This window comes from Falco punctatus (assembly GCF_963210335.1).
Source record: "Falco punctatus genome assembly, chromosome: 4".
NCBI classification, from domain to species: Eukaryota; Metazoa; Chordata; class Aves; order Falconiformes; family Falconidae; genus Falco; species Falco punctatus.
In genome coordinates this window covers 18,175,066-18,198,998 of record NC_137583.1, presented here as the reverse complement: position 1 = coordinate 18,198,998, position 23,933 = coordinate 18,175,066, and the positions used below count along the sequence as shown (strand labels likewise).

Genomic DNA, 23,933 nt, shown 5'->3' with positions numbered 1-23,933 from the left:
CAACAAATTTTTTATCTAGGTGTATAGATTAATTTTGCACTGGTTAAGATCAAGTGTCTTCATTAACCATTCACTCCCTTCCCTGAGGAATCATTTAGCTCACCTGCAATCTCTCATGTGAGCCATCAATGAATCTCATTTTCTAAGAGGGTCTAAAGGTAGTTTATCTATAACCCTAGAACACAGTTATCCACTGCCCCAAGTCTTTTGGGCAGTGCTTGTAAAACATCATTCAATCAGTGTGGTCTTCCTTGGTGCCTACGTTCTGCTGATGGAGTAACATTATGATGAAAACTCCACTGAGAGCCAACTGTCTGTTTTGGAAAGATTTCCTCCTCCTCTACAAGAGTAGCAACTTCTTCCATCACCTTTTTCTTGCCAGTTTTGGAGTCTGAGTTCCAATGTTTGCACCACCTCATGATTCAATGAGCTTTCAGAAAAACTGCCACCCTCATGGTTTAGCTTGTTCTCCCTCACATTTCCCTGCAGCAGATCTCAGCTGATTGAATCTGCCTTGCTCTGCATGGCCAGGCTAAAAGAGATCTAACATCACTGCCAGATGCAAAGAGCATCTCTCAGCGTATCCGCCCCAATGTCTGATGTGTGTTGTATTTTCATACTGAAGGTAAAGGCTCTGAGCCCTACAACTTAAATAACCAAAAAAAAATATCCAAGAAACACTAATAATTCTATGCTAAAAAAATTATGCAAAGAATGGTCAAAACCCATTAAAGTTGGTGTCAACATCGCAAGAGATTTAAAGTTGACAATCTTTCCCTTTGGAAATTTCAAGTACACTGAAATATCTGAGTAGTTTTATTATTTATTTTTTTTAATTTGAGTTTTCTGTAAGTGTTTTGAGGTACACATTTTTCCTCAAATGGAAGAATAACAGGAAAAAACATAGTCACAAGCAAGTCTGAAATGATTTAAAAAGATGTAGTTTCATTAGCAGGTGATTTACTACAGCAAAAAGAGTGTTAGATCCAGCACTAAAAGCAAACTAATTGAACCAAAAATACTTTAGGAAGAAGCAGTGTTATCAGGTGTTAGTAATCAAAAAAGAATAATACAGAGATATTCATGACCTCTACCCATAAAGAACCATCAAGAAAACTTTTCTCTCTTCAGAAAATTATTTCATGGAAGTCTCAGAAATTGTAATTAATATTAATTTAGCTGATTGTACACTTAGATAAGTTGTACATAAAATGGTTTCAGACTTTAGGGGAAGCAGACAGCTACACACGCCAATTACCAAATTTTTAAAAGACCTGGAGATAAGTAATTAATTAGAAGAACCCAGGCAATGAAGAGATTCCAGCTAAAGAAGTTGGTAGCTCTGCAGACAGGAGCCAAGCAACCTTTCAAAAGAAGATGTGGGGTGGCAGGAGAGGAGCAGACCCTCTCCTCTGCAGCACTCCACTTGCCAGCTCCGCGAGCAGCAGGGATCAGCTCGGTTTAATTGAATTAAGCACGGTGACTGTAGCTAATTGGGACTTCTTTTTGAGGAAATCTTTTTGTAATACAATAGCGCATCTTCTGTACGGCCGAAACTTTTGGAGGTGAAGGGCCACTTGGCAGTAATTTTGATGGGAGGGGGTTGCACAGAAACAAGGCAGGTTTTGCTCAAAGGCAGAGGCTGCCCAGCGCAGCCTTGTCAGGTCACTTTCCTGGACCGTGAGTAGCAAAGGAGAACTCCCAACCCCTGTAACTCAGGCCAGGATGTAACTGTGCATTTTCCATCCTCAATTTCTCAGCAGCAGCACCACCACCTAACCTAGAGGCCCTTCAACAAGAGATGGATCTTTATTTTGTTCCATTCTCCATCAAAACCTCTGAAAGACTTTTTCATCTTGCTTTGATGTAGGTATTTTTAATGAACTGTTTACCAGCCAAGTCTAATTGTGAGGAGTAACTACTGCAACTTGAAAAATCACTCAGAACTGCTATACAGATGGGAAATGACTGCAAGCCAAAAGTTGCAAGGGTGAGCAAATGAAAAAGTTCTTTTGAAAAGGGCTCCTGATGTAGAGTGAATCTGTAATTCCTCCTTCGTTATAATGCATGTCCTTGCTCATGATGAAAATGTTTAGCAGTTACCGGTCAAAACCAGTTTTGCTTTCTATTCAAGTGGCCAAAGACCTGTCTGAGCCACAATTATGAACTGGTGTCATAATGACACAAAAATGTCATGTTACAGTTGTAACAAAAGCAAATTTAAGGCATTGCAGGGTTTTAATATTTCAATAAGGTTAAAGCAGGGGTGTTAAATTATTTAAGTTCTGGAATAAGATATAAGCACTAGAGCAATATTGCATCCATACTCATGTATCTTTTCATGTGTAGAGGTGATACCTATGTGATAAATTGCAGGAATGTGAGGTAAATTAATTTACTATGCACTTTGATCACAATACGCTCTCCTGGCCTACTAATCCGCTTCCCAGCAGACTTGCTCTAACATCCCAAATCACAGAACACTTTCACTGCTGCCATTAAGTACAATGTTTCATAGTCTCTACCTCTTTCTCTTAGTTTCCCTCCTTAAAAAAAAAAAAAAAAAAAAAAAAAGTATAAATTAAGTTACAGAAAAACATACTGATGGAACCTTTACATCCTCCACTCCTCCATATTGTATAACTGCATAAAAGACTTAGAGATAACATCTTCAGATACTGACAGCTGTGCAAGATGCTGTGATGTCTGCACATTTCTGGTGGCTGAGGAAAAAAATGAATAAAGAACAAACGTATAGCTCTCCAACTACAATGATTTAATATTGCCAATAAAGAAATAATACAGATCTATATATGATTCCTGGAAAGCACTAATAGTTAAACCTAATCTACAAACGTGCTCGCAATTTGACATTTTAAAGGCTATAGGCTATTATGTGATAAAAATGCAAATTAATATAGTTATCACTTCCAGAAGTGTGATGGAACCAAAATGTTTGGCAAACTTATTGTCAAGAAAACCTGTTACTACCTCAAACCTTCACTCACTTCTAACTACCAGATCTTTATGCCCCATCTCCAAAGGCAGCTGCAGCACAGCGCAGGCAGGCAGCCATGGGAGCTGCCGGAGCAGGGAGGCACCAGTCCGTCCCCAGGGAGATCATAAGGGTCCCTCGCTGTTAGCCTTAGGGCATAACACAGGTGCCCTGGGCTGGAGGCTCCTGCAGGGGAGGATATTTACCCCTCCACCCACCAGGGTAGCAAATGGCTGTAAATCCAAATTATGATGTGTCACAAAGCTGAACAAACTATAAACTCGTGGGTATTATTTCCAGATGATCACCAAATAGATGGATTTTATGGATTTGAAACTTCTGAATCTTACCACACATACAGAAGAAGCATATAGCACCTGAAACCCTCATGGAATAAATCCACGTAAACATGGGGAATGTAGAGTGGGAAGTGAGTTGGCTTACAGTAAAGGTACAGACATGCACTGCCTTCCACCGATTCAGCATGGCTTTGCTAACAGCATGAATTGCACTTACCCGAGTATTCCATATTGACAGAAACAGTCACAGCAAACTTCACGACACTTTGGGCATTTCTGCACTTCAGTAAATATATAGTTTTTAGAATTCATTACAGGAATCGTAATTCAAAACATAATAAGAAAAATGTTTCTAGACAAGAAGAAAGGCAGGATAATTGATATTGTTCCCAGGTTTCATATATTTATTCTTTATGATTTTAAGTACTTTATTTAGAAAACACAAATCCTTGTAAGCACTGAAGTCTGCCTAACTGCAGCCACCAGAGCAGAGAAGGTAACAGTTAAAAAGAAAAAAAAAAAAAAAAATTAGAAGAGGGTATCTTTTTTATTTGGGGTGGGGGTAGGCAGATAACAAAAATAATGAAAAAGCAGGGCATTTGGTATTTCCAGTCTGGAGTGATATTTCTGAAGGTTTTCACTGATTGGAATAAAAACAAACAAGAAAAGCAAATCACAAGCACGTGTAACCTAAAGAGACCAACAGAAACCCTGTGCCTGTGATGGCGCTTTCTCTTCCTCCAGGCTGGATGGGGCTTTGCCCTGCGGTGGCAGGAGACATGTACAGTGACCATCCCACAGCTCGCCAGCACCACTTAAACCTGAGTGTGCTTCACCCTGAGGACAGGTGAAGCCAGGCTGGCCTGGGGGGTGTATGGGCAAGATACATGGAAAAGTTATGTGTGCTGAGCATCCTGCACTGCAGCAACACTGCTGCTGCCCTGACCAGGGCAGCTATTGGCACATCTTGCTCTGCAACTGCAAACAGGTGGCTGTACTGCTCTTAAGGGAGCTGCAGAAATTCTGTCTGTTGGGAAAAAATGAGTCTGAAGGTGGCAGCAACATCCATTTCCCCCGGACAATGCAATGTAGGGATTTTTTCTTACTGCCCCTCACAATGCTATTCCTGCTGCTACTTTGGCCTGTGACAAGCCACGGCCCTAGGGAAAGAATCTCACTCCAGACTGGCATTTGCACAATGAGGAAAGATGCTCTCAGCAATAGCAAAACTCAAAACATTTCAGTCTTCATCAAGACCCAGCAGAAACAGCACCAAATCCCAAACCCTTGCAACTGTTTGAATAACTGACTGCAAGACCTGGTCAACTGATGGGAAACATTTAGTACTTAGTTATCCGTGAAAGCAGCTAACACCTTGCTGCTTTGAACATGCCCACCCTGGACTATTTTGTGATGACAAGAAATAATGGAAGAGTGAAGGACAATGTTCTGTGAAGAAACTGAGTGCAGAATCCAGCTCTGTATACTAAAGCAGGTCTGCAGTACCAGGTGAGGTGACAGACAGTCTTGTACACAAATGTGCCTGCACCACTGAGAGCAAAAAGGTTAGATACATCAGGCTATAGGCATATCCACACATTCTCATTTTGGGAGATGATACATTGCCACCTTCCTCCATCCTCCTCAAGGAGTAATGAAGGGAAATACATAAAATGATAGCAGCTGTAAATAAGGCAGCTTTGCAGTAGAACAAAATTAAGCCTCCTTTTCTTATAGCATCTTTCCAAACCTTCCCATTACAGAGGAGGGACATGCTTCAGACAAGAGGGTGGTTCAAAATTGGGTGAATTATTTACTGAGAAATAATTATATCACACGTGCCAGTATTCAGAGCAGAGCAAGATGGAAAAGCTTCATCCTTTTGCTGTTACAAGAAGTGGATTTTTGTTCTTTTGACATTTAGATGACAGTAAAAGAAACAAGAAAAGAGATAGCCAGACAGTGATATAATCCATCATAAAAAACCCTCAGGGGTCTATGTTAAAAATAAAAAATTAGCACTTTTGCCTCATGGCTTAGTGTCCTGAAAATGCTAAGCATCTTGTTTATGGGATGGCACCGTTATCTTCTGCAGATACAATTCACAGGATGTTTCTCTACATCACAAAGTACTTGCTCACTCAGAGTATCCAGTAGCTGCCTCCATAATTTATGGGTACCACCCTACGTAAATCATTGAAAAAATGACAGATCTCAGGGGCTGTTGTTTAATCTCAGTTTGTCATGATTCAAAAAGAATGATGTGAAAATACAAGGAAAGTCATCCATAATGGTAAAAAAAGATTCTTAGACATTCTTAGTTGTTTTCCAAGAAACATAAATAATCAGCTCTTTGTCAGCTATGAAATGAATCTACATTTTCTATTCCACATGAAGGGCCATCAAAACCAATTCTAAATGTTTCACACCCCATTCTATTTCTGCTGGCAGAAAGTTGGGGCTCTGCAAGGTTTGACAGCTACAGTCTGTCCACTGGGCTGGGTAACCACGCCAAAAGGCACCGCACAGAGCAGGGCTGGTGCTTCTGCAGGAGTCACAAGGCTTTGGAAAGGTGTTTGTGCTCTGTGTGCTGCCAAAAAACGGTCCTTGCTGTGGTGGGCTGCCTTTGGCCACAAGCCACGTGCCCTCCCCACCCACCCCCCCCCAGCTGATCTGTCACTGCTGCCGTGCCAGAGCTTTTCCCTGGGGAAACCAGTGATCCCAGAGCCGCTGGGCCTGGGGAGCGCTGGGCCCGGCTGGGAGCTGGCTGGCAGGGGCGGCAGCAGGCGTGGGGGCAGCTCCGGGCAGCCCCCGCCGCCAGCACCCCCCCTGCACACCCAGTACCTCTGATCTTCATGCTGCATCACCAGCAGCTCTCTGGATGTTGAACCAGCAGCTCTCTGGCTGAATCAGACTGTCTCCCCAGGAAAGGGAAAATTCAGATGGATTCAACAGCCCAGTGAGAGACTGAGTTTCAAATCCTTTCTCTGAAGCAGGTTCCAGGGAAACACCCAAACCACCGCACCACCGATCACATTGTTAAGATCTTGACCTCCTATTCCATTTCACCACGTTTTGGATCCTGCTAAAACTTGTATGTTCCTATCAGAAGACGTTTTTCCTGACAGGTTCATACATTTCATTAAAGGTTTCCTCTGGCACATAATCCCCAACTCATTCACTGTAATTACCCTTACTTAAAATCCAATACGGCCACTGATGAATCCCACCATCCTCTCAAGAGCGTGTCATGAAAAAGGCACGAGTAGATACAGTTTAAATAACTGCTGGAATAAATGATTAATGTTAAGAGTGTCCAGACAGAGCTTCGCTGCTGGTAGATAATCACATGTTCTCCAGAAGGGGAAAACGGCGGCGCTTTGCAAAGCAGAGCTGAGTTTACATAAAAATGACAAAAGCAGATGCTATCACTTAGATAAAAACCCAACATTTCTAATACTAAGTCTCAGTTAATAAAAACTACCTAGAAGCATCTCTCAGAATGAAGTGGTATTCTGGTCTATGTTTTTTCAAGGACAGAAAAATAACTGCTGATGTATATTAAAAGAGAAGGAGTATTGGTCTCTGACATGGATAACTGTCACCTTGACAATTGAAATTGGCTCATTAAATTAGCAAAGATCTCGAGACGACTGAGAAGTCAGCAAAACACCTCAACAGCACCGCAGACACACAGTTTGTCAAAGCTTTGCCTTCCCTCCCTGTGGGCTGCTGCTGCTTTCTGAAAGGCTGACGAGAGGCCAGGGGCAGTGCTCTGCTGCGGCTGGGGCCAGGCGTTGACCACCTCCGAAACATGAGCAGAGAGAAGCCACGGTTCAAGCCTCACCTTCAAAGGCAGCAGCAGAACGGCAGCAGATCTATGCCTGCTGCACCACAGTTAGCAAGCAGCGCTTCAGCTTTCTTCTTCTGGCAGAAAAGCAAAACATCCAAAGTATGCCCTTCCCAGAGGTTAATCTTCACAACAGGGTATTCTTAAAATACACTTCTTTTGTTCATTAAAACCTCTTTTTTCACATGCATTTAATTCTCAATGACTAGCGTGTGCCACCACCCCCCGAGAGCCCCCCCAGCTCAGAGCAGAGCCATGCACTCAGGATTAGGATTAGGTTTAGCATCACCTCCCAAACCCTCATCTTTCGGTCAGGATAGGGGCTGCCTCAAAACCCACCCAACCTGCCATGGCACACCAGGTTGGCCACCGGGACTGTGAGCAGTCAACTGGCTTTTTTCACCCTTTCACGGTGAGAGAGAGGGGAAAGTCCTGATGTCCCATCTCTGCTCTCCTGATTACCTAATTTCTTCAAAATGGAAAACTCAGGAGGTATTGGAAGTTACTCTCCCTACCAGCACGACCTTAATACCACCGCTCTACTTTTGGGATAAGGGTCAACCCCTACACCAGAACATAGCTTCTGATTAGAGATACTTTGATTTAGATCTGTTTAAGGAAAGAATTAGTACCTTCTCTATTTTTTATATATAATTATTTTTTATTTTTAATATATAATTAATTTAATCTGGCCTTTTCCTTGCTTTTCTTTCGGTGTTCAGAAGTGCAAGTTGTTTCAGGTTTTGGGTTTGTTTGTTTATTCTTTCTTTTCCAGTTAGTAAGGAAAACAATCAAATTGCTCTAAACTAACTTTAAAATGTAAATGTTGCACCAAACCAACATGATATCTTGCTTTGGCTGTCAAATAAAAACAATAATAATTGATTATTTACATTGTTGTAGTCACAGAACAAAAGAAACACTGCTTTGCAAAACCTATAATGTTACACTGTATACCTTCAGACTATACAAATAAACAATTGTCACAACAGGAAAGAAAGTCTGCTACTATTCCTCAAGCACATAAAAGCTGATAACCACAAGAGGTTAAAATGAGCAATTTTTGCATTAATTCGTCAATGCAGATGGAATCAAGCCCTAGAGTTTGATTCTCCAGACCTAACAAGAGCCTCCAGATACCCTCTGCAAGCCAGGCAGTGGGCACCAGCTGAAGCTCTGTCACCTTTTCAGTGCACAAAAGGAAAAGGATCCTGTGGAAGTGGATCTCTGGCCAGGAATCCTCAGTCCAACCAGGTGTCCCCAGTATGAACTGGGACACAGGATTCGTGCTGTACATCTATGACAGCACACAGTCCTGCCAGAAAACATAACAATCCGGGTGGGTAGCTATATAACCTTTAAGATTTCTGCTGCCAAAACAGAGTAATTGAGAAGACCTTTCCCCAGCTTGGAGGTTTTCCAGGTTCCAAGAAGTAAGAAGCAAAACTTTGGCAGCTGGCTTGAACCTCAACCGTAGCATCCAAAAAAGAAGGGTCATTAGTGGGAAGGACATGCAGGACCCCAGGATCCTAGCTTTACAAAATCTCCCTACTCTACTTTTGAGCAATGTCTTGCTTGGTGCAGGCAAGGGTGATGTTCCCACCTAGGACCCCTAGAGCACAGTTCTCTGTTGGGACTGATCCCCTAGGTCTCTCCCCAGAGCAATCTGTGCCTTTAGCAGCAATCAAGTGATTAAGTTCTTTCCAGTTGTAGCAAATGGAGTAGTGTGAAATTTTTCCCTATATTATAAAAAAAAAAAAAAAAAAGACATAATTTATCTTACCACAGGTTTCTACGCTGCTGTAGCTGGCTGCAAGTATATTGAGATAACAGCATGCAGCTAACAAGATTTGCAAGTCAGACATGTTACAAAAAACGTGTTCTTTGAGTGATGCGGAATCAGTGTTATGCTGCCTGTGAAGGATTGGAAGCATTGCACAAAACTCTGGTGGGAAGCGTAGCCTCCAAGTGAGAAACATGCTTAAAGCAGAAGCCTTTTTGTCCAAAGACAAGCCCAACCCTCTCGTCTCTTGAAGAAAGCAATTACATTAAAAGTGCAAAGTTCCACATTTGAAGCAAAGAAACTGCCTGCCTGTGTGCACGGAGCCTGTGCTTCAGCTGAGAGCACGGACACGGGAAAAATTCACTACAAGGGTACAACTTGTTTGTCAATAGAGTAACAGTAAGTGAACGTGAAGGCTCTTTACACCTCACAGCTGGGGCAGTCTGATAGATTATAGCTTAACCACCATGGAAGTTTAAGCCAGCGTGAAGCTGGCTTACAGCAAAGCACTTGATTTCATGAAAAGAGGGAGCTAAGAGCCTCCATGATCCATCACCCAGCTTACAGCAACACTCATACTCGCCATGCCAAGGATGGAGGTGCTAGGGACGGGATGCCTGCTCTGGGTACCAGTGACTGGTAGCCACCAGCCTCACTTAAAGAGGCTACATGAGGAACAGAATAGCAGAACCTCACTTATTTGCATCTCAGCTGCCCTAAATATGCTCATAAGGGAGATGTGTTTCCTCAGAGGATCTGTTCCACTGCTGGATGCTGCGTACAGACTGCACAGGGGATCGACTGACTGCCCTTGGGTGGAGCATAAAGAGAAAGAAGAGAACCAAAAAGAAAGGCAGGTGTTAGCTGGGTGTCCTGTAAAGCCACGCTCTCTATAGAGCAAATAATTGATGTGCTGAGATCTGTGTATGTTATCAGAATAAGGAATAATCCCTTCTAACAAAAGCATATTTCAATTTTGTTCATATCTTTGCTTGGTTCCTATGTGAAAGCTGGACATTAAAGTACCTCTTTAAAAGCAGACAGGACACAGATTACAGCAAGACTTCTGAAACTCTAGGCACTAATTCATACAGTACGCATTATTATACAGAGGAAGTTGTTTTGATATAGGTACATTTAAAAGCAGGTTTGCGTTTTAAACTCTCTATGAATTTTCCCTAACAGACTTTGATTCATAGATTCTGTCAGGACTAAGGGATAATCTCTTCTCACCTGTTAAAGAGCACAGCCCCTCAGACGTAGGGAGCAGCATACTAAAGACAATCCTCATCAGAAGGACTGCATTGTAAGTGTGATACTGCTTTGCAGTTTGTTTCCATCTCTAGACACTATAGATTACACATTTTCCTTTGATAGGATAAATTATTTACTTATGTTCCTTTTTTTCTAATTTCATAAGAACAGGGTTTAGAGGGGACTTGTGTATCCTGAACCTCGGAGGAGTATGACTGGTACAAAAAAACCCAAACCACTTCACACCACACTATGCATAGAGGGTACATCATCACGAAACACCGCAGCAGCAGGCAGCCCAAAGCCATTCAAATACAATGTAAAAAGTCAAGGAACTACTTCACTAGGGGAAACCATTAAATGATTCACACTCCAAGCAGAAAAACCTTTCCCTTTAATTTACATTTATTTTTATCACCAGCGTTTCTTCATTTTCAGAACTTGTTCTGCTCAGTCAGGAGTTTGCTTTGCAGAGCCTACATCACCCACTCTGACCAGCACACTTACATCTGTGGTAACGTCACGACCTCCACAAGGTGTCTTGACTCCACTACAGCACCAAAAGAGGGAGAAGCTTCGGGCATATAAGGGATGAAGGTCTGGTTCCAGTAAAAGTACACAAAAAGGAAAGCAAAGGCAGAGGAGGGGTGAACAATAAAAAAAAAAATAACACTTAACCACTATGATGATATATTGCCTTGTGCAGAGTCTGCTGCAGAGACAGGCACCAAGTACCTGTGACATTTTTCCCATTGGAACATTCTGACCAACAGAAATAATTTTTTTCCTATGGAAGAAAGGTTATCATTTATGTTTTCCCCACTTTTTGTTAGAAAACACTTAAAATATGATGTCAATATCAAAGTGGAAAATGTATTTCAGCATTTCAAATCCTTTGATCAGATAGCTCCATTTTGATTCTTTCCAGATAGCAATGTTTGAAGATATTTATTTCATTAAAAATTTGGTGTGTTCTAATTAGGACAAAATCATGACATTTTGTTGCTCAAACACCACGTCAAGATACACTGACTGTAAGAGGGGGAGGGTCAGAGAGCTGTTTCTAAACATCAGAGCCATAAGAGCTTACACAAAGAAAGATTTAAAAGAAAATAAAGGAAACTGATTTAAAGGAAGGAAGACAAATTTAGAAATAGACTAAACAGTGTGTTGGTTTCTTTTTTCCTGTGTGGGTTTTTTTTTGGGGGGTGGGGGGAGGGGAGCAGGGGGGAAAGATTGAAACAAGGTAAAAACCTACAGAAAACAGCAGGTAACCTGGGTACATTGCAGGAGTTCCACTAAATTAAAGGTTGTGTCGGGCACTCTCCTAAGGGGGGATCGGGGGGATGGAAACACAACATGCAAATGTGCACAGGGTGCTTGTTGCCCACAGCCTGCTCCCAGTCAAGGCATCTCAAATTCCCTTTCACAACTGTGCCATGGCTCTTCCTCACAACATCCTTCAAGTGGGGAACTTGGCAGAGCTCAACTTACATGTTAGGACTCAAAAAAAAAAAAAAAAAAAAAAATTCCAACCAGGCTCATAAAAAGAATGGAGTAGTAATCACAAGCATGAAATAAATATCTAATAACTGCTGTCATTGTTCAATTCACCATCTTATCAACAGTAGGAAATCAGCATCAAACAATTACCCAGTTCTGTCCTCGGGGGAAAAGGGAAATATAAATCATTTCTAACCAAGGCACTGAGTAAGATACTTAAGTGAATCATGTTGAGGTGGATGGAATGTATCCTGCCTGGCAGCTCTTCTGACTCCCAGTGTGCTGTGACAAACTGGGGTATAGATGCTGGAGCATCACTAATGGTCGTCTCTACTTTTGCCTAGCTACGAGTCCCACCCCACCCCTCCGCTGTGGATACAGATGGGTTTTAAAGGACAGAGGGAAGGTCCCAATATTGTGTAGCCCTGGGAAATCCAGAAGCTCCCATGGGCAATTCTCCACTGCGCAGGGTTCACTGTGCATTAACCAAATGTCTTAAAGTTTTAGTAAGACAAAACATGGCAAGGGAGGGGACAGAAGAGTGTCACCTTGCTCTTTGGCGTAGAATAATCTCATTTAGGGACTGCTATTGCTAGTGTTTTGGCCTTGTTAATTTTCTCTTCCAAAGTCAGCATTCACTCGCCAGCTTTTGTCTATAGCTGTTATCAAGGCATTTGCATGCACTAATCCATGACAAATGGTTTCATTTGATGCACATCTGATTTCCTTGCTTGCCAGCTAGAAAGAGATAATAGAAATACCAAGAGAAACTAAATTAGAACTAAAGGAGTCATCTATTTGTCGGAGAAACTCAAAACAAGGTTAAGATAAACACCACCCAGGCAGCTGACTAGATGGAAAAAGTGCTGAGGTTTCAGCCATGAAAAGACAGTTTCTAATTACCTAGGAGAAAAAAAAAAAAAAAAAAAAAAGCTGAATTTTAAAGCCTCAGAAAAATATGGTATTACTGCAGAAATAAGAACATTACAGGTGCGGGAGCTGGCTTAGACACAATCATTCTCTGTCACATCCTGCCCTGGCACACTGAAACCAATCACAAACTCAAACCCCTCTGTTATCTTCAATGCATCCTTCGAGTTTTAAACACACAACAGTGACTTCTGGCTGACTGACCACCCAAATTTGAAAGCACTCCATGCAAGTAACTAAGAAGAGGAACTTAATGAGTTAACGATTGTCACAGCAAACAGGGTTAATGTAGCCCTGATAACTTACGATTTAAGCAAGATTCTTAGATAAGGAAATATCTTTTAATAAAAGAGGAGAGATTCTGGGAGGAAAGACAACTTCTGGAAACACTAGACCTCCTTTATTCTTTATTTCCAGTGCTGCTGCAAACCAAAACAAAAGCTGGTACCAGCCAGAAGAACACACAAGACCTTCCGTATGTTTACATTGGTATCGGACATGACATTTGAGGTCTTGATTTCTTTCAGGAAAAAGGCAGCCACTGGCATAACTGAATATATGCTTCCAGACAGGATTTATTCATTTATCAGGATGATGACCTGTTTTGGGTAGCTACTGAGATAACAAACCTTATGTAGATTCCCCCCCCCCCCCCAAAGAAGGAATATCAAGGCAGAAACAAGAAAGGCATGAAGATATCAAACTATTTTCAAATTACAGTTTCAACTTAGGAAACAGACTCCTCAGGGCTGGGGGTGGGCACGGGGCGGGGGGAAGCTCAACACAAAACCCAAACCAAACATGAAGTCCTCTGAATTCTCCACTTAGTTCTGATTTTAGCACATTTTAAAATGTGAAACTGGGCTGATGTACAAAAGCTTCTGAATTGTAAAATTAGTAGGTTTTGAAATGCATGACAGAAAAATATAGTAGCTACTGGGTCATAGAAATACAATATATGTTGTATTAATACAATTACAACTACAAAAATATTTTCTATAATATTTTAGTGTATTTTACCTCATCTTCCATATCCAAAGTGCCTTTAGCCAAATCTGAAATGAAATTGTTTTTCTCTAAAATGTATATTTCAGGACACATTGTTCTGCAGACACCTGACTGTTAGTTTTAATGTTATTTGATCTCATTCCTGTTTGGTTTCAGGTTTTATTTAAATTCAGGATGATTCAGAATGGGAACATTTACTTCTTACAGGTTTGTGTAGACAAACATATATAATACAGATACTTTTCAACTCTTGTCATGTTCAAAGTCACAACTATGTTATTGATGATTCCTGGGCAGCACGTAGGGAAAAAGGTGATAAACAATAGGTTCCCTTCATTTATTCATACTTTTTTTAAAAATAAACATATAAATCAATGAAACAGATTTTCCAAATAAACTATCCTTGCTTGCCTCCCACCACTTAATTAAACACAATTAACTCTAGTTTGTTTTGGCAACCAATTAATGTCATGATCAAATATAAATAGACTCTGCAAGAAAAGATTATAATTAATAAATCCTTAACAATACATCAAAATTACACTGAAGCTTTGCTTGCCAGAAATATTTAGCAGCATTTTTGAGAAGCATTAATGAGGACAGTAAAAAAACCCCAAAAAACAAAAACATTTTATCAGAGCGTGTGCAGTTAAGACTGAGGCTCTTGCCTGCACTCAAGCTGATCTATAGACCCTCATGGCTGCTGACATTATTTACAACATAGGAAATCATAATTCCGAGTTTCCCACCTCCCAATAAACTGACATGTACGTTCATAGGAGTTTTCCATTCAAGCTCTCCATCAATTAACTTGCACAGTTAACAGCAGAAGTGATTTTTACACATTGTATTTGGTAGATTCACAATGGAGGTTCTCAATTCAGATCTACCATCTGCAGAAAAAATAATTAATCCAATAGAGTTTTATATAATGCATGAAATGCATATTTTGATCTGAACCAGCAGCTCTTCTAATAATCACAAGGATCACCATTTAAGCTGCTTTTTAGTTACCTATTCATTTAGTGAGATGTAAGTATACAAATAAAACTTCACAGCTCATAGAAGAAATATTTATGCACCATTTTAAAAAGCACTCAGCCCATATGACTGTTGGTGGGAGCTGCTAGCGTAGAGCAGGCTGTTCCCAGATTACCTGTAGCTCAAAGACAAGGCACCACAGCGAGAGCTCCATGGCAGAAGGAAATTCAGCCATCACAGGTAGCAGACTTCCCACGTATTGCACTTTGCTTGGCGATTCCCAAGGAATCACTTTCACATCTCCTAAAAACTAGTAAGATCCTCCATTCCTGCAGGCAATTCAGCTCCCAAGAAAAGGTGTTCTCTCAAAGTAAAACAAGGATTACAATGGGATACTATGACACAATTATTGTCATACAGTAACAGTGATCTTACACCTGCTGTCACTGAAGTGACCTTTCAAGAAGGGCTGAAATGGTTTCTTCACCCACTGCGAAGGAAAAGGGGAAAACTGTTGTTCTGAAAGGAATACAGAAGGCAAGAGAGAGATGTCAGATAACAATCTTCTAAATAGAGCATAGAAATATGAGTCACAGATACATACACTGGGCTTTGTAACTTCATTCAGCTTAATTTACAGCCCCAGTTCCCCATTGTGCATCAATGGTCAAGTCTCATAAATTTAGAGTCCAACTGTGCTACAGTCCTCGTGGTCCCTGCCTAGAGCACAATGAAAAGAAATCTCCAGCACCACTCCCATGCAAAAGAAAAAAGTTTATAGCTGGAGATAACTGTTCTGTACAAAGCATCTGAAAACAGCAAAAACGCTGAATCCCATCAGGAAAATAAATCTTGCTCACAGCAAAGGTTGATTTCACAGAAGAGTGGAAAAGAAAACATTCAAAAGGAAATACAAAGATTGTAAGTGGGATAGGATAAAACAATGTGAAACGTAATGGGAGAAAACACTTCTATCTTATGAGGAAATGCACTTGGATATTGCCTTTTAAAATATAAATGAGCCTTGGACTAAAGTAGGCTAATCATTAAAGGCAGGTTTCTTGATGTTATCAGCAGAAATACTTCAGCGCAGAGCAATGTAGTTTGCCTTTGGGGTTTATATTTGTAGGTGCCAAATTTTCCTTGGAACTCCACCACCGCTGTATCAATTCCTGGTCTTTAATACCGTGACAGCAAGCTACAAATAGCGAGTGCGCTGAAACGTCCCGTCATGGCCACCAAAGCCCCAAGGCTGCACTGGAGATGGGGGCTCAGCACACTGGTATGGGAGGAGGAGATGCCTGCCGGGGTCGTCACAGCAAGAGGTGCTTTCTGGTCCCCGTCTTCCCAGAGCAGCTTCTGCCACGCAAAGGAGGATGTGCTTTGTGCCTGCCGGCGTGGCTGCCTGCAGAGAGGCCCGAGGGAAAGCTGAAGTGGCATGGAACAGGGACAGGAGCACGGCCAGGAGGAAGGACGGAGCAAGGGGAACCAAAACTGAACCAGAGCACAGGCACTGCCTGTGCAAATCACATGCAGGAATCGCATCCTTGGTCTCGAAACACCACCGTTAGCACCTTGCCATCACTCTTTTGCACAAGGCATGCTGTGAGGGTGATTGCAGGGGACGCAGCCACGCTTGCAGTGGCTCCCGTGGAGCCACGCTGGGCACAGCAGTCTGCTCAGCGCCCCACCGCACACCTTGGCCATGCTGTTCTTCACAGTCCATCGAGCTGCAACACCTGCTCCCCTCTCAGGTTGCTTAGTCTCCCTGGATCAGAACTAACAAGGTGTCGCGTTCAGCGGCATGACTGGTGACAGCTTTCCTCCACCTGCAACTGAGCTGCCAGCCTCCCAGCTACACACCCTTCTCTGGTGAAGGGAGAGGTGTCCTCTCGCCTTTGAGCCTCCACCGAGCACTGGTCGCTCCTTAGCAATGCCTGCCTACCTACCCTTTCCCCCTTTACCTGAGGGGGAGGAGCACACTGAATTAACAGCTTACAGACCCCAGGAAAAAAAAGAAAAAAAAAAAAAAAAAAAGAAAAAACCCCACAACCATAGCTAACTCTAGCTGCAAACACACCCTACAGTTATATTGTTTCTTCTTTGGATATTTGATTTTTACAAAAAAAATAAAATCACAGGGTGCAATACTTCCAATAAAGTCTGCTGCTGCAAACAAGTGCAACACACAAGCACAGTAGGCAATTCATTGCTATCACGCTGCTAGTAATCCTACCTCACCCTTAAGTGTTGATTTCATTACATCAGTTCTCTGCCTACACAAAATACAAAGTTTTGTCCGCATACATCCAAATATATTTTATGTGCGACCAGGAACACAGTAGGTACCTCCAATCTGGATTTCTTTACTTAGCAGTTGGTGGTAGTTTCACATTTTCCAGAACAGACTGTGAAGGCCAGAGGTATATAACAGAAAGGTGTCACGAGAAAGATATTTCCAGCGAGTGACTGGAATAGCTTGTTGTGAGCAGGTTTTCCAATTGTGAACAAACCAGGATACATATGGTGTTTCCTGTGCATTTACTGGCGTAAGTGATGTCTGAATCAGGCCTTCGAGCTTATAAGTTTGTTCATTTTAATTAACACAGCAAGAAACACCAGTCGTCAGCTTTCATGCCTGTGACATGATCTGCTGGATACTGGCTAAGCTGTTGCATGGCAATTTGGATATTGTATACTGAAGGCAACAGTTTGCATTCACACCGTATGATTAATGGAATACAGTTCTTGCTAATCATAGGAACTGTATATATTCAGCTACCTAGTCCCACACTTGCTTTTGTCAATACCAAGAGCCAAAATCCCATTGAATTAATCTTCCAATTTTCAATCGTTCTGCAAAATAAAGACACATTTTATTTACGGTTTCCTGAGGAATTAGAATCAGACCATCATTCTTCCCAGTTTGTTTTGAGCTGAATAGCCACATACATGTGACATATGAAAACGGCAGGCCTTTTGAAATGTGAAAATATGCAGTTTCCCCCAAGGCTATAAAAATCAGTGGGAAGGCCAAGATCAGAACCGAGACATTTTTTGCTCACAGCCACAGACCCAAGGTTCTGCAAAATACGGTCTACTGAGAAACACGCTCAGAGCATCTGTAGGTCGATGTTACTGGTTAGTTAGTGCAGAATTGCTTTGAGACTGATTTTCTTCCTTATAATATGAGGTACAGAGAAACATTTGAGACTATTTTTAATGGGCACCATCATTAACTACTGTCACAATAAAAGGTACTTCATGTTTAGTAGGCATCCAATTCCAGCCTTGACTCATTCCATGATTTCTTCCTCTGAATAGACCTATTTTTAATTAACATATTTGCAAATGTCAGCATTGCTACAGTAGGTACATGTTTTTGCTTGTGTCTGCCTCACATCTTTACACTGTCGGCAAGACTAACCTAGCATACTTAATGTGTACCTAATTATTTCGCACAGACTTACAGGTGAATCCAATGTACTTTCCCATATTTTAAGCAATGCTTGGCCAGAGCTATCTGCTGTCATCCAATACTAGCTGGTGGTCCTCAGCAGGAGGAAAACAACCCTTGTTATGGAAGAAACCCAGAAAAATTGCTAAGAATTGCATGATTGAAAGGGTGGTGTTTATTTTTTTAAACTTAAATCCTTTACTTTGTTAATATGTTGTTGTCTTGCCAAATGCCAGCATCTACTTCCTACCTCTAGGCAGGGTCAATCCTGTCAATCAGATGATCAATGGACTATCACAGGCACTCAGCTAACTCTGAAAATCACAACCTGTCCACTCTAGTCCTCAGGCCAATTCAACAGCTCTACAACTGTGTATCTTAGAGCCTAAAACAGCCAATGTGGAATTCTTCTCATTACCACCGTTTCTTATTAAATCACACAGAAGTGACATGCTTGAAAAAGATGGAGATTTGTTTCCACATAAAGTTATTTCCTGTGAATGCTTTCACACATCCTTTGCCTAACATAATTTTCATGAAAATGAAATATAGTCATAAAAAAACCTGCAGAAAGCCATGTGTAATTCCCAAGGGGAATTATACTGCAATAGCATTCAGCTAGCTTACTCCAAAGGTCTCCTCCAATCCCAGCAAAGAAGCCTGAAAATCTACCCTGCCCACCTTACCTACCGGAGTCAAAAGAAGCAGCCACCAATACTTGAGGTTACTTAACAGCAGCATTCAAACTTTTCATTGTGTTAATGAGATAAGAAAGAATTAATAAGGAGATACAAATAATAAATACAGCATACCCAACTTAAATTCAAGCAATATTTACTACGCCCTTACTATTTGTGCCTGCCTGCCAACCTTTCACAGAAAATAAAGCTACAAATACTGCCATGTAAAGCAGTTTATCACACTTGCTTTCAGGTTTGTACCTTCTGCTAAATCATCTCACTGAATAAAGTAGTACTGAATTATAGAACTGAAAGTTTATATTACACTAACAGGAAGCTTGAGACTTGTGTGATTGCATAGTGCATGGAAATCTATGTCAACCCGTTCAGATGCTTAAGAAAGTTTCAGAAAAAAAAATATAACAAGCTCAGAAATCTCTGAAGATAAGCCAACCTTTTCATGTATTGCCCTTTATTTCCAGGGTTTCAAAACCAGATTAACTGCAGTAGTACAGACAGGTGTATTCACTGTGCTAATGCCCTGAGTTCAGTTCAAGTTTATTACACCAAATACACTCCACGAGGATTTTATCTTTTACCTGCACCTCCCTGTGCTCAGTAAGGCTCTTCTATTCATCAAGTATGAGAAGCACAAAACAGGGGTGGAACCTGCCTTTTTAATTATCTTGTACCAAAGTAGCCCCACGATGGAGCTGAACAGCTCCAATTCTCTTATTTTAGAGCATCTCATTATCTGTGGAAGATCATGAACTGAAAGAAAAGGTATGCTGAGCATGCTATTGATTACAGCTATATTTGCTATGATTCAATAAGTTGAAATTTCATATACCAAATATTAAATTACTGAAATTATGCACTGGCTCATCTGCATGCATTTTTTATTCACTTTTATTTGGCTGAACATTTTAATCTTACTTACACAGTGACTAACTAAAAGTAAATGACGCATTCCTAATATTATAAATATGAAAAATAGGGTGTGCTCAGGGACTGCAGTTGAATACATTAAAATCACTCAGTTTTCTAGTTAACATATTTCCATCCCTTTTATGTACAACCTTTCACATTCAGTTGACAGACTAGAAATTCATGGCCTTATAAAAAGCACTGTCTTTATTTTCTGTTGTGACAGCAGAAATTGTCCAAAATCTCTAACAGTCTCCCTAAAGGACACTCCCTAGCTGGTAGTTCCCAGGTGCAGCACAATCTGAATCCGAGGTGAACATCATGTCAGATTCCACTCATCTGTCAATGTAGTGGATTATTTCTTGAGAGACTGAAATTGGCTGCCTGGAATCAGAACACCATCAATCTTATTCATGTAGGGTGTGGAGAAGCTGCCTGAGAAAGGCTCACAGGAGGGAAAGCTTGGCTGTTTCTAAGTAGGTGATGAGGCAGCTGTAAAACCTTCACTCTATCTGTATCACATCTCCAAGTGAAAGATTTTGTCATTTTTCACGTTTCCCCAATACTTGGTATGCATTCAGTGTCTTGCTGTTCTTGTTTCATAAAAAAGACAATTTTTCAAGCTTAGGCAAATGTTGCAGAGCTCTGAATCTGCCCAGCACTCATTTTTTCTCATAATGTCACTTGTTTCAAGTGATTTTGTAAAATGAGATTACATTTTCCTCTTACCTATCTGTTTAGCTGGGCTGTTTTTTCCTATTTCTTTCACTGGGGGACAGACTCAAACAACCTGCAGCATTACTTGCAATTGCATTGTAATAAATATTTTGTTCATTTCTCTGCAAGTCCCAAATAAGAACCTCCCCACTCAACTTCAAATACTCTCAAACTTTTGGTGCCAGCTAGTGAAGATAACACCTTTAGTTAATCTGATGCTCTAACATAGTTACTGAGAGCTGGTCTATCAAAGGCTCAGGTCTATTCCTCTATGCTATGCATATTTTATTACAAGAAAGCAAGGCAGTGTCAATACCTGACTTTTGGACAATGAAAGTAGTTGGGAAAACTTTGAGTCATTAAGGTGGCTAAAGACCCACAGTTCAAGAACATCTGTCTTTGAAGACATGCCATTAGATAAAAGAACTATTGAATTATTAGTTGCCACATCATTAAATGATTCATCACTGCGAGTTAACATTTTCCATCTTTCATTTCTAAGGCTCTTAAAACCTCTCCTACCTTTCTTCACATCCAGATTTGTTAAGCAACATTCTTGACCCATCTAATTTTAACCAGATGATAATACTGCACTAGAATGCCAACTTCGTAATTGTTAACGTGATGCACATTCTTCAGAGAGCAATTAACAAAAGTTACATGATCCATTTCCATTAATAAAAACACAATAAAACTACTAATGTGCAGTCTCTGTAGATCAGAACAGTCAAAGTGAGCTGCATTTTCCACTGCTAACCTGTGGGATTTATTCTGACTTGACAGGCACTTCATTCCATTGAAAGACAGTCCCAAATTTTCCTCTGGGCTGCACTTTCACAAAAGCATCAATTTTCAGAAGTAAGCTTGAGAACTTGATAATAACTGTGTCTCTCATTTATGCTAAGGCAAATACCCAACCTCCAGTAAACACTAGTGACTGAGTGAGATTTGGTGCCAGTGGGACCTGTGTCCAGTATGGATGAGGTAACTGCAAAGTTATCCAAACCTGTGTTGTCACAATGCCTTTGAGTTATACACCCATTCCAGAACTGCATGAAATTTGGAGAAGGGAAGATGGAAATAAGGACAGAAAGAGAGAGAAACTAAACAATTGTCCAAAATGGGATTCCTGTGTTGGGAAGTTGTTAGAAGATGACATTAAAGGATGAATAATCCAACATCAGATTGGTAAAGCACAACACATATTAGACCAATAAAAAAAAAAAAAAAAAAGATGCTGTGCAATGTAAAGGTAAGCAACTCATAAAAGTTAAATGAGAAAAAGGATTGTATGATTATTCAATCATTTATCAAGACAGACATGAGCACGGGCAGAGAGCCTGCAATCTTACAGCATCCCACAGCTGATCTCAGTCCTACCTGGTCTGTGCAGGTGATGCTGCTGGAAAGTGTGATGGAGGGACCCCTGACAGAGCAGCATTGCACAGGCACTTATCCACAAATACAGGACCCAGGACATTGCAGAGACCACTGCCATTCTCTAAACAAAATATTAGATAGACATTATTATCCATTGCCTTACAGCACACAGAATAGTCAGCTTCCATTACAACAGTATTTTTAATATTTCCCCCACCACCACCTCTTTTACTCCTGTTCCTAAATGTCTTTTACCGCTTGGTTATTTTTCCCCCCTGGAGGATGCAATTGTCTTACAACAAAGGTCATGTCCAAAAAGAACAGCTGATGTAACAAGATGTCAACACTTTAATAATTCAGTGGTAAAAATGAAACTGTAATGATCTGAGGACTAGAAAAAACAATGTAAATAGAAGGGTGGAAAATATTCCCGCACTGGTCCATAGCTGAATTTACAGAGGAGTTGAAAAATAAAAAAAATAATCAAACAGCCAGCTGAAAAAACATGATGCCCAGACAATATCAAAACTACTTTAAACACATTACAGATAGGCATGCAACATCCTTGGGTATCTGAGATGCATTTCGAAAATACTCCATCCCCAAGACTGGAAGGCTAATAGTGACCCAGAAGGTAACACTAGGTAACACTTCATTGTTTTTTACTTTTGCGAGCATTAATTTTTAATCATGATGCTGCCTGCTAAACAAAGTAATTGTTTCTCAGAATTATGTTCTAATCCCCAGATGAAATAAGCTTCCTTTTGTTCGACCTGTGCATATAAAGGGACTGGGGTATGGCCAGACTGAATTTCAGACATATTCTATAGAAGATTTGATCTTTTCACAGAGTAGATAGAAATCTTTTTTAAAATTCTGACGCTATTACAAAGAGAAAGAGCAATCTCTTTGTCTCCCAGTGCTGGCATAATTGGCCATCCAATACAAACAAATGTGGGTTTTCGTACTTGTATTCATTACTGTACTAACTGGCTAAATCTCCCTCTGACTTTTTAACTTCCAGCAGCTCTTTCTCAGTGCCTGCAAGGATCGGGAGGTTTGCAAGGCTCAGCTACGCTACACATCGTCCAGTTCCCTTAACAACACCTTCTGCTGCATTTCATATTGCCAAATTAATCAAACTTCAGGCACTCTTATCCAGCCAATGACGTGATGCTGTCTTCTATCTAATAATCCAATCAGCTCAACAGAGCAAGACAGACTTAGAAAGATTAAATCTCTCTCATAGAAAAATCATGTATTTACAAAAAAATTTCAAAAAAAAATATCAAGAGTCGTATGTGATCTATTGGGGGATTTCTGCAGTAGAAAAATTAACAATATTACAATAGTGAAATACAGTGGTAATAAAATATATACATATAATTTTATAATTTTTTTGCCCCAATATTAAAGTAGCACACAGTCTTTGGGAAGCTTTTTAAGTCTGGTTGAGAGGAACCACGTAAACTGACAAATATAATTAATAGAAAACACCAAAACATTATTTTGATAAGAGCATGAGGCTCTTCCTTTCTCTGCGCTGTTTGATGCACAGCTTAGCATGTAATTAATTTCATTTCCAACTGTTTACTTTGCAGTATACAGTGTACTTTTTCTCCCCTCTTTTTAGACCTCTATCTTGCAAAAGAGGTTCAATCCCTTCAGATCAGGGAGCTCCCAGTAGGTTTTGCATGTCTCTGGGAATTAATGCCTTCGCGTCATATTTGGTGTTCCATGCTTTTTATACAAAATGGTAAGAGAGAAAGGTGACTCTCACATAGGGATATTTCAGGTGTTCAGGTTATTTAAACTGAACTTTAAAAATCCTAGCCAAACAGTGAAGCAAAGCCAAACTTCTATTGCTAAATGCTTCTGTGCCTTTCCTCCGGCACCGTATCCCTTGCCACATGGAGAGCAGACTTACTTAACCCACTCAGTCTTTATTATTAGCTTCCTGCCTTTTTTTTTTTCTTCCTTTTATTAAAAAAAAAAAACCAAACAACCTCTCGAACTACACTATTTCAAACTACCTTTGCTCAAAGCCCAGCATTTCTTACAAACATTTCTTCATGCACTTGTCAGCAAACTGCTTTCACATACACACTTTTACACACAGATCATCTTATCATTAGTAAAGAAACACAGCAGTGAGTATTCCTCCACTTA

The 23,933-nt window shown here is 40.6% G+C and overlaps 1 protein-coding gene across 2 annotated transcripts in view; it reads right to left on the bottom strand.

Annotated features, from left to right (window-relative positions):
* Positions 1 to 23,933, bottom strand: part of TAFA1 (TAFA chemokine like family member 1) — a 265,588-nt gene that overhangs the window by 218,879 nt on the left and 22,776 nt on the right. For both annotated transcript variants that reach the window (XM_080383083.1, XM_080383082.1), the window contains exon 2: positions 21,765 to 21,885. In XM_080383083.1, the coding sequence (XP_080239209.1) occupies positions 21,765 to 21,882 (118 nt within the window). In that variant the 5' untranslated portion in view covers positions 21,883 to 21,885. The remainder of the gene's footprint in view (positions 1 to 21,764; positions 21,886 to 23,933) is intronic.